At 33.2% G+C, this 12,538-nt stretch overlaps 1 protein-coding gene across 2 annotated transcripts in view; it reads right to left on the bottom strand.

Moving 5' to 3' along the window:
- Window positions 1-11,579, bottom strand: part of LOC150099255 (sodium/hydrogen exchanger 9B2-like) — a 285,631-nt gene extending 274,052 nt beyond the window's left edge. For both annotated transcript variants that reach the window (XM_090403898.1, XM_090403899.1), the window contains exon 1: window positions 11,452-11,579. In XM_090403898.1, the coding sequence (XP_090260024.1) occupies window positions 11,452-11,540 (89 nt within the window). In that variant the 5' untranslated portion in view covers window positions 11,541-11,579. The remainder of the gene's footprint in view (window positions 1-11,451) is intronic.
- Between the last annotated feature and the right edge of the window lie 959 nt (window positions 11,580-12,538).

The raw sequence follows: 12,538 nt of genomic DNA, 5'->3' as shown, positions 1-12,538 counted from the left end.
CGAACATGCTCACCCTTCTTCTCTATTAAGTAATTTCAGCAATTTTCAGTTTTTTTTTTCCAACTAACTTTTTATCAGCTGTAATAGACAGAACCAAAGGGGGATATAATACTGTTTTTAGGATGTATAAAACTGCATCAAGCATTATGTTACAATGTTGAGGTGCTTTATCTGAAAGTCTACTTCATTGAAAATGGCCACTCTGCTATCAGATATAGACAACATGGCGGCATAAAGGTTGACTACTGCGCCATGTAGTTCATGTTTTAGGTGAATTACAAAGAAAGCAAGAGGCCTTTGCGGAGAGGGAAATGCATTTTCAATTTAAAAAAAAAAAAAAATCATCATCTCAATTCCATTAACTCATCTTCAGTTACTAAAAGGCGGAAAAAAGTTCCCAACACAGATCCAACATTTCTCCAGAAATGCTTATGAATTTGCTGCGACTTATTAATTTTATTGGCTGAGAAAGCTGACGTTGCCAGTAGCAAATTTTAAATTCATTCAATTGTGGTAACCTTAGTAACATCATTAAAATTTCTTTTTACTATTTCCGATTAGACATAGTCGAGAATTAGATATATTTCTGTTGATGAAAAAAATTAAATATGTGAAAATATTGTTAGCGAAAAATTTAATTATGTATAGATGGTATTAGCGGTTCTGTGTAATTGAATTAAAGGATGGAGACAGAGATTAATAGAGTAGAGCGCCCTCTCTCGACGATTCTTGGAGGTGTCACGTAATAATAAAAAATAAAATAAAATAATATAAAAATAATAATAAGTGGGTTTTAACCTTGCAAATTTGGAACCAAAGAGCGCCAACTACTCCTCTTGGAGAATTAAGAGGTGTGAAGGATTTATTTTATTTAAATCGTCAAAGAAAGATAAAATTATGCATTGCATGGAAAGTTTTCTGATCTCAAAAATTTTTGCACGGAAAAAGCAAACCCTTTCTAGCACTCTATCTGTATATGTGTATTAATCTTATTTTGAACTGATCATTGTTTTCACATTTTAATTTGTCAGATTGCATTCACTAATTAATATGTTAACAATAAAGTTAATGATAGTGCTCAAAAGATGAAAAAAAAAACAACATAAAAATGATAAAAAAAATAAATAAAACCATTACAAAATTAACTCCACGGTAACAAAATGAAAAGTCAGATAATCAAGTAACATGTGTTATCTGACACTTTGTCGCTTGACTGTCCTGTTAATTTGGCTAGGTGTTTGTATTGCTTTTCATATTATTATACAATATTTTATTTTTGTTTTCAGTATTTTCTCCAAATGTTGCATAAAAATAAATATTTCACGACGAGGCATTATTTTTTTCATTATTTTTGGAAATGTTTATTTTATGTGCGTTCCAAGTGTGTGTGTGTGTGTGTGTGTATTCGGGGATGCATTTCTACTCGCCGACGTAATAATAATAATAATAATAATAATAATAATAATAATAATAATAATAATAATAAACTTCTCACTCTCCATTCTCTTATACTACTTTACGTATATGTTTATTTCATGTGTTTAAATAATAATAATAATAATAATAATAATAATAATAATAATAATAATAATAATAATAATGTGTAAAAATTATATAATTTCTTTATTATATTTACTGTGTTTATAAAAATATAAAGACAATGAATTTACAATTTAATTAATTTTGCAATGTCAATTTTAATTGTCTAAATCATAGTGGCCAACAGCAGGCCAGCGAAAGCATGCGGCCCGTAACGTGATTTTGTGGGGCCCGCGGCAGGATAAAAACTATATTAAATTATATGTATTGTCAATTTAGCTATTGGTTTCGACCCCAAATTTTCTGATTGATATACTAGTTATATTCATTATTTCTGATGACGGAAACAATTTATATTCTCAACACGGAATCAACTTTCGAAAATTTTGAAAATCGACTTTGATGAACTTGTTGCCGCACATGAACGCCCACAGTGTTCTCATTAAGTTGTGTTACATGTAAAAAAACCAGAAATATGTAAATAAATGAAATTTAACAACTTATATTTAAATCAATCAAGTATTTTATATTGTTCTCCAGTCGTAAAATGATTTAACAAATATAGTAATTCAATACATATAAGTATTGCCTTGAAAAAATGAGGAGTTTATTTTTATTTAAGTTCTGTCTAAAAGTGTGCAGCCCGTGATGCTACCACTCATCATATATTGGCCCTCGTATAGAATGAAGTTGGCCACGCCTGGTCTAAATGATATCCTTTGATGCAGGGTGAGTCAACGGTTTCTTGTTTATAGTCTGTATGAGCAATTTTGCGGCAAAAACTAATCAGATTGGTCCTCTCTCTCTCTCTCTCTCTCTCACACACACACACAGTCGGAGTTTGCTATCATTACCGATCTTTTCAATCTTCGCCTCAATTACATTCGTTTATAGCGATTGTGCTTGAGCGCCAAGTATTAGACCTGTCTCTTTCTTGATGTTGCGCTACCGAAGCCATTTCCAAGTTAAGCGACTATCAGCGTTACCATCAAATATTCTTCAAATATTGACCATGGAGTGCTTTATGCTTCCAATCTTCTGATCTTTTTTTACCATTTCTTTCTCCTTGTGCTGCCTTTTTTGAATCTATTGCATTCACTACTTTTTCTTTGTAAACTTCAATTAGCAACTTTTTGGTGCTTTCCTTGATATAATAATTCAGCACCAGCTTTCCTTCTATTGTTTGCTTGTAAAAGGTCACGTCCTCCATTTTTCCTTGTAGTTCCGTATATACCCTTTCTTAAGAGAGAAATCCACAAAATTTGCATAGCCATCGTCAATACAGTTATAAGAAAACTCAAAAAACCACAATTTAATTGAAAGCACGTGATATTATGTGCAATATCGGTTGCAGGAGAGTAGCTCCATCTTCATTAATAGATATTCAAAATAAATTACAATAAAATTACATCGTTTAATTTTTTGTTATAATTTATTAAATATATATTCATAATGTGAAAATTGTGCAGTAGATGGCACCACATCTGTTCAATCTTTTCATTACATGAATAGTTAACTATTTTAAATGCTGTTTAATTGAACTTGAACATGAAAGTTGAATGACCAGTTTCGTGTATACATCTTGTTATCAGTCAGTTGTGGAGGCCCGTGTATGTGGAAAATATAAATCTTGGTGACCTTGACAAGATCCACGATAGTGGTGTGGCGAAAAGCTACAACTTGCAAAGAAATAAACAATCGGAGGTCATCGCCTGTAAGAATCTCGCCGAATAAATATTTATCTGTCGTTCACGTTTCGAAGCTTCGGCACGAGCTACATGTAAGTTTAGTTTGGAACGAGTCACGTTGATTTTCATTCGACGATTTTGTTCTTTGTTTTGACTGCTCAGTATTTAAATGTACAGCATTTATTACCAACTTTAGTAATTATCTGTTATTTATTTAGTTTTTCTTCACGTTTTCTCCCCCCCCTCTTTTTTTGACAGATCTTCTGCTTGTGGGTTGGATGAAATGATCATGGCACTAAAATTTAATGTATATTTTTATGTTACGCTGTCTTTACTTTAGTTCCAGTTTTAACAAGGGTTTAGTTAGAATTATTTCTACACGTTTAAATTTACCAAAACGAAATATTTAAAAAATTAATAAATAAATATTAAAACTGACTGAAAAATAGACAAATAAATAAAATAAAATAAATCGGTCACGATACCTAAATGTCGCTGTTATTGCATTGGCTTTGTTGTATGTGGGGAAAATAACTACGCTATGCTTGTAACTTGTAATTTGAAAATTTCACTTTTTTTTAAAATTTAAATATTGGTAAAAAAATAACATGTTATGTTATTTAAGAGTTTGGTAGTATTTTAACAGATTTAAATACATTAGCCTGTGAATCGGAGCAAATATTATTACTGCTTAATACTTCCATAGAATCTCTGGACTCATCTCCAGTGCGCTATACCACATAATTCACCCATTAGGTATTCTGTGTCTTTTCTCTGGCTGTTTTTCACTGTTTCTGAAAGATAAAAACTCGCCTTATAAAGAATACTCACGGTCATGATGAGAATCAAACTTAAATGTTCTTTAAATCCTAGACATGATTTTAATCCACGTCAAAGAGTACATTTTGTTCCAACTGTATTACGAAAGAATTGATCCTTATTTTCTAATAACTCAAACAACGTATAATACATTTATTTTGAAAGTTTGAACTAGCTTCTGGCATGATCACGTTTGTAAAGAAATGGCGTTTCTTTCTTTCTTTCTTTTTATTTTATTTTTTTTTTTAGCAAATGCCTAAGCAGAAGTTTATTCTTGCATTACCGCGACAAATTTAACTTGCATCTCAGCATTACTGTAATGCTGTGTTATGGAATCAATAAATTCAATCAAATACAATTCTTAAAACACGTTATTTAAATGAACGCCATTAACGGATCCTCTTTTTTATATTCTGCGATAAGAATCAAAACACTTTTTTTGTGTAGTTTATAGTAAACAACTTTAGCTATTGCTATCCCTTAGCAACAGAAACAGAATTTCATCATTGATATGAAAGTGCAAATTTTCCGTTAGCTGGCTGCCATTAAAATATGTATATTTGCTCATTTCTTATGACTGATCACGTGATAACTATGCAATCATCATGTGATTTGTATAATGAAAAATATCAACGCTGTTTTCAGCTAAAGCCCTTTGGAATTTAATTCATTACTACCGGAATATTTTAACATTAGTTGTCTGGAGGAGTTCTATAACTATAAATCTACCCATATTTTCGACTTTCTTTTTTCTTTCTTTTTTTTTTAACTTAATAATTTTATTTTACATAACTTGCATCCACGAAAGGATGTGAAGCTATATTACATTAGCACCATGAATATGCTAAGGATTTTTTCTATCTTTAATAATTAATATATATATTGTATGTTTTTATTTTTACATATCTACATTTTGATATTAATAATAAAAATAAATTTCTTCTGATGAAACATACCGAAATGATGTACTTTACCATGACAACAGTAAGTTCCGCTTCCAATAGCGTTGTACTTCAACTTCCATATACGCACTTAACTTTTAATCCAAATTATGCGACAGATATCTTTGAATAATAATGAAAAAATATATACTTAGTGGCTACACTTGTTAACCCTCCGCTGCTCTCCGCCACTTACACACACACACACACACACACACACACACACACACACACACACACACACACACACACACACACACACACACAGCAGCGAACAAATTAATCTGAACGCTCACATTTTAAAGAAAGATTTTAATTTCGCAAGAAAATAAATACAAAAATTAAACTCCAACAAAGAAGCATATTTATATATGCTTCTTTGTTCCTAATAAGTTCATTAATTCTCTTAGGCATGGACTCAACCAACGTGGAACACAATAAAAAGCCAAGAGGCTATTTTTCCGGCGACATAAATTAAGTTAAGGGGATAGTAAATCCCGTATTATTTTACTGCCGGGTACGAAACTCGGAGATCGAAATCTAAGATTTCATGCCGAAGAACTATCGGCGAGTCCAAGCGTAAGTCATCACTTGGGTAGTACAACGCTAGGGCAACTCGGAGCAAAGGTGGAGCAAACTCCGTCACTATCCTTAATATTTTCTCATAATGTAAAACGCAGCTCCTAGGAGATGTATTACTGTTTTACATTATGAGGAGAGGTCACTACCCAGACCGGTTTCGACCCTTATTGAGGTCTCATCAGTGAGTAGGTAGACCTGGAATATCCGGGATTTACTATCCCCCATAACTTAATTTATGTCGCCGGAAAAATAGCCTCTTGGCTTTTTATCATAGTAATAATAATATATGAGTACACCGGTCTGGCAATTTGTTAGTGGGGGTAGATGTAAGTTCGGTTCACTTAAACCTTGATATTCCAGGTCTGCCTGCTCACTGATGAGACCTCAATAAGGGGCGAAACCGGTCTGGGTAGTGACCTCTCCTCATAATGTAAAACAGTAATACATCTCCTAGGAGCTGCGTTTTACATTATGAGAAAATATTAAGGATAGTGAGGGAGCTTGCTCCACCTTTGCTCCGAGTTGCCCTAGTGTTGTACTACCCAAGTGATGACTTACGCTTGGACTCACCGATAGTTCTTCGGCATGTTTAGATTTTGATCTCCGAGTTTCGTACCCGGCTGTAAAATAATACGGGATTTACTATTCCCCTTAACTCAACGTGGAACACGTTTTTCTTATTTCTGAATCTTTAAACCAGGCGTGGCCAACTTCATTCTATACGAGTGCATTTTTTCAAGGCAATACTTATATGAATAGAATTACTATGTTTGTTAAATCATTTTACTACTGGGAAAACAATACAAAATACTTGAAACTGAGTCTCTGAAACTGTCACTGTAATAACCAAAGCAGAGCAAGTGCTTTCAATGATAGATTTCAAGTGCTTTCTGTGGTAGATTTCTATGCACTCCAGAGCGCATAGAAATCTACCACTTCCGCTGCTACAACTCGCACAGAGAAGCAGCAGATTTAATAAATTGAGTAATCGTTTTAAAGCAATTTTGATTCCCTGTTGAGAATATAAATTGTTTACGTCATCAGAAATAATGAATATAACTAGTATATCAATCAGAAAATCTGCGGTCGAAATTAATAGCTAAATTTATAATACATATAATTTAATATAGCTTTTATCCTGTCACGGGCCGCACAAAATTACGTTAAGGGCCGCATGTGGCCCTTGGGCCTGCTGTTGGCCACCTATGCTCTAATGTCACCAAACTTGCGGCGCATCTGACCACCCGCGGGCCGCAGCTTGGTGACCACTACAGTCTAAACCATACTTTTATAATGGGCTGTATTAAGTTATCCTTTCAGTGGCGAATTCTCCATGCTTGCTGCGCAAGCTCATTAATTGAGAAAGAAGTAATATTTGTTTGTTAATAAATGCATGCATTTATAAGCATTCCATTTAGACTTTTATTTTTGTAGACGTCTTAAGCTTACGCGGTAATAATTGAGCTTGCGTTGTGTATCGAAGGCTGACGCTAGTCAAGCTATCTTGGCCTGCTCGGTTACGGGAGCATCCAGGTCCTCGCTTCAGCACTGTGATTTCATGCGCACGCATAGCCATTCCCGCTCCCTCCACGTTATCTCACCCTGTTGCTTTAACACGGTCAAAGTAGCTCTAACCAGTGAGCTTCAGTCAGCCTTTACAAGTGTGCGTGTTGCTTCGGAAAATTAAGTTATGATGTTATTGACCAGTTCATAAAGAAGAACCGTAGGGTAGAATTTGTATTCAAGTAGCTAAATTGAAAAAGATAGAATATCATTTGTAAAACAAATGTTGTATTTGTATGATTAAATGTACATACATTTCTAAATATATAGTTTTAAATGGTCAATAATTCATTAATCCGCTAATCAGACTTCAATCTCACCTCTCATTCCCTGAATGATAACAAAGCAAGCGTGAATTTCAAGACCAGCATTCGACCTTGTATCTTTTGTATCATAATTTAATTTTCCAAATCTCTTTTTCACTTTGGCCCACAAATTTTCTATTGGGTTAATGTGAGAAGAGTTACCTGGCCACCGAAGCAATTAGGTGTTGCGATTTGTGAGGAACCCTCACTTTTTTTGAAGAATGACATGGAGCGAGATCCTGTTTCCTTTTCTCCAATATTTTTGTGTATTGGTCACTTTTCATCACACCGTCAACAGGCACATGATCCTGGACCGTCATGTGTAAAACAACCCCAGAACATCTTTTTAGCTGGGTGTTTAGGAGCTTGTTGAAGATGTGCGGGAGAAGTCATCTCAGCCGCTGATTTGCGAACATATAGGGTACTCGATCTCCTTGGACAAAGAAATGGCTTTCATCTGAGAATATGACCTTCTTCCACTTCTCAACAGTTCAATTTTTGTACACTTTTCCCCACTGGAGCCTCTTTTTTTGCATAGCCTTCGTCAACAGTTGTTTGTTTGTTTCTTTTTTTGGTCGGTGGTAAGTCCTCCCTGCTTTCGACGATCTTCGATGGTCTGTCATTTCTTTATTTAAGTCTACAGCAGACAATCTTGGATTTATTTTGCTTTTTCTAACACTAGTAAATTATCTTGAGTAAGGGTAGTTTTTCTTTTTCGTCCATATTTTCATTTTCTGTCAGGAGAAAAGGTACCTATCTCCCTAAATCTCTTTAAAATCACACTAACAGTGTTGAAACCAACACCACACTCATTGGAAATTTGTCTTTGAGTCGTGGATGTGTGCTGAGAAAGAGTACAGATTTTTGAAAGCTTTCTTGGAGATGTATCCATTTTATAGCTACACAAAATGAATTAAACACTAGGGATGTCAACTTATTTACACTATTAAGAACGCACAACACTACTAATAAACATCGTAGAGACAGTTAAAACACGCGGAACTCAACCAAAATAGTAAACTAAAAGCAAAACCGAAAACATTAAACAGAAACCAAAATTATTATCAACTGAAACAAAAACGAAAAATTTGACGAAAATTCAGCTTGTTCGGATTAATTTGTTTGCTACTGTACAATAACATTTTTGTCTCTTAATTGCACGTGTTCTTTGGCTAATTTTTCTGCATTCTGGATGAAAAAACCGAAATTCTAGGAGAAAAACATTCTGCCATCCACGTATCTCGTCTAACTGAGCTTTAATTTCAAAATTCCATATAAAGATTGAATTGAAGTATTTTTCATTTGAAGGGTGCAGTGTCTCCTCATTCTTCTAGTCAAATTTTCTTCATCTTTTCTTTAAATAAATAAATAAATATATATATATATATATATATATAAAAAACATGGCGTCAGTTTGAATTTTCCTGAAACATGTTCCTTAAGTATTATGTTTGACCCCCAAAATTTGCTTCTTTTAAAACTGGTTCGGTTGAAGAAATCTATTTTCTAAACTATTTTAATATTAATATTTTAAGCAAATTATATTTTTGTTTAATCCTTTATCCAATCGTAAGCAACGCATGCGCGTATCTTCACGATTAGTCTACTTGTATTTAGAAGACTCTTCAATCGGAACATGATCCAGGAAAACATTTAGATAACATCAATACAAACTCATGCATTTTCGATATACAATGAATAAAATGGCGTATCCATCTTAAAAAATACTTCGAATAAGATGCCGATTTACAAAGTATATTATATTTAACAAGACATTGTATTCCTGTCAAGTGTTGTAATACAGTATATCCAACCCAATATTGGTACTACCTTAGGCCGCTTTTTGGATATGTTACTTGATATCAAGATATCGATTGCTTCAGTATCTCATATGGGATACTGAGGAATTAATATGTTGATGTGATGTCAACAGCCTCTACATACAAGTAGTCTACTCGGGATGATATTTTAGGCACTGTCCTATTTTTCATTTTCCGGTAATATACATATTCAAGTGATATTAGGAAATCTTGTTGAATGCCAACAACATCACCCAACAGAATATGAAAAACAGGACCCTTTCGACTGATACTATCCACATGTGCAAGAAGAAAATGTTTAGAAAAGTCAGAATGTGCTTATTTATTTATTTTATTTCGTATGTTGATACAGCTGCCGTTAGTCCCTTTTACGGGGAGGTACGGCGCTATCTCAATCCCTCCTAATTTCATCCGGGCTCGGGACGGGCATAGCTGACGAATCAGGTCTATAGCTCGGTCTTAGTATTCCTGACTGTATTGTGTGTCTTCGCTTGGCCAGTTTACCTGTTCCGGGGGACGAAAAACCCGAGTTTTCGTATGAGACCGGCTAACTCACCACGTCATGGACGGGGATCGAATCCAGGTCGTTTCGACCAAAGAGCGTGGTCTGTACCGACTGAGCTATGGAGGTTCTTAGAATGTACTGATATGTCGTCTCGTATTCCAGCTTAGTGACGCCTGTGATGCGTAAAGATGTTGCAAAAAATAGGCCAAAGTATTGCGAAAGTATGATGAAGAGTGTTTAAGTTATTTATAGCGCAAAGTTTAAAAATCATTGAGGTAATCGTAGCATTAGTTCCCAACAAAAATCATGTTAGAATCAATGTAAGGAGTTAAGGGAAACGGGACGTTAGAAAATCAAATATTTAAGACAAACTAATTTACTTACCTCATGGACAGTGTATGTATCCGACCAACAGGATCCACATAGAAATATTATAGAATTAGAATGACTTGCAAGAGCAGAGAAAATAACGGTTAGGTACGTTAAAGGTACAGGTAGAATGAGTGTACGTCAGTGGCCAATGGAATGATAGGCAAAGCCAATTTTGTGATGAATCATAAGAAAGTAGTAATCTGAAGTATCAAAATCGCAGTTAACGACAAGAAACCATATGCATTTTTAATTGAGCGTTCAATTTTTTCAGTGTAATACGCATGTGCAGATTTTTATCGTACGACTTATATCAGAACCAGAGTCTTAAGATTCTCTTCGATTGTTGTTTTTTCTCTTCTATGAATCACTGACCTTTCTCTGATTACAAACTCCATGCAGAGCTTTGGTGGTGACAGTACTATATATCTCTTCTCTATCCCTCAAGCAAGATCCTCACCAAACCAAGATCTCCTCAAGAATTTATTAACAACTGTCTTCTTGTATACCAATTTAAAAATTTATTTCCAAATAACCGTAATGAATAATTTATTTAGAACATTTACTTTGAATGAAGTTATTTCAGCAAATAGAGAATATAGCTGAAATTGCAAGGTTCCTATAGCCTTTGGTCAATATTTCCGGTACTATTATGCTAAATTGTCAGTAAACACCTGGATTCGATTCTAATTGCCAAGTAGAGGAACATTTTCAAGGATTTTTTTATTTTTATTATTTATTAATTTTTACAGGCGTTTCCAAGTTAGTCGATCTTTGGCACAGCGGACTAAAATTGTTCTCCACAACTCAGAAAAATCGACCATACAAACACTATTTCGGACAATAATAACAATTGGGCGTTAGGATTACAAGATGGCGGCAGTTGTTTGCCATACTCTTTCTCCGAAAATTTTCATTATTATCGGCAGCAATAAGCTCACTTATTAATAACGACTGAGTGGAGTCCAGCTGACTTTCGATTTAAAAGGAAAATTAAATAAAAAAAAAATGTGTACTCGATTCAGGAGAAATACCGACCTCATAATGACAGTCACGAGGTCGGTATTTTGTCTGTTAATTTCGTGCGTAAACAAGATTTTATCAACATAGTCAACTGAAAATAAAAGATAAAAAAATTAAAAATTTTCAGATATAAAAAATCTTAAAGGCGCGAAAATCTGCATATTACAAAATTGTTATTCATGGAACGTTTTACCAAAATTTATCTGTTATTACATAATCTTTATCGCTGATGCCTCAGTTATTTCGTAATATCTTCTAAACAACCACTATTTGTAAATACCACACGGGTGTTCCTACCTTGGCTGTTCTTGGTTTAATTTTCCATCGATGCTGCCATACTCTCCGCCATTTGTTTTACGTTTCAGCAGGGGTGATTTTTCATTCATTTTTTTTTTTTTTTAAAACCTGAAAACAACAAAATACGGTTCAACTGTTTAAAATTTTCTTTTAAAACTTGATAGAGAAACACAAACGGGTGTTCTCTTGGGTCCTGTAATGTGCCGAGTGATGAGATTGCAAACCTTCTGAGGTCAAAGTTCAGTACTTCAGATAATCGCCCATGAGAGAAATATACTCAATACTGAAGTAACGGCAAATATAGATAAGCCGCTAGTACCACCTGACTACAATACAGCGAATATTCTTTTGCAGATAAAAATCCAAAAATCAAAACTAAATCTCTTATATAACATTTGTTAAAGTAATTATTATTACATCACTACTTAAATTGCTAATGACGTTTTAGTACCCGCAAAATCACTCTGGAAAAAAAAAAAAAAATGAAGGAAAGATACCAACATTTTATGTTTTGTTTTTACTACTATAATTTATATGGTGTATGTTTAATGCATGTAATTTGTATTCTATTATGTAAAAATATTCCCTATTTTTACCGTGCAATTCACAACCATCTGTAACAAATTGTAATTGGGCTAATGCCCGTAATAAACGTTATTATTATTATTATTATTATTATTATTATTATTATTATTATTATTATTATTATTATTATTATTATTATTATTATTATTATATTATTATTATTATTATTATTATTATTATTATTATTATTATTATTATTATTATTATTATAAAACAAAGTTTAGACTAATAAAGGTAATTTATAGTAATGATAATTTAAAGAAAATTTTGTTGTATGTTTCAAAATCAAAATATTTTGTTGTATGTTTCAAAATCAAAGCTTTACCTGTAGACATAGTATAACACTTGTTTTTGATATCATAGATCCCAGGTATTCGTAGACGTGATACTTTGCTATATCTTTTTTATATGTTTAAAAATTGATATTTTTAAATTGAAATTAAAAGTTTATAATTAATTTTAATTTAATTATTTTTTAATAATCATGTTTAAACCATGTCAG

This window comes from Typopeltis vanoorti, chromosome 14 (assembly GCF_054136105.1).
Source record: "Typopeltis vanoorti isolate ZY-2024b chromosome 14, IOZ_Tvanoo_1.0, whole genome shotgun sequence".
Classification (NCBI taxonomy): Eukaryota; Metazoa; Arthropoda; class Arachnida; order Uropygi; family Thelyphonidae; genus Typopeltis; species Typopeltis vanoorti.
This window is presented reverse-complemented; position numbering and strand designations above follow the sequence as displayed.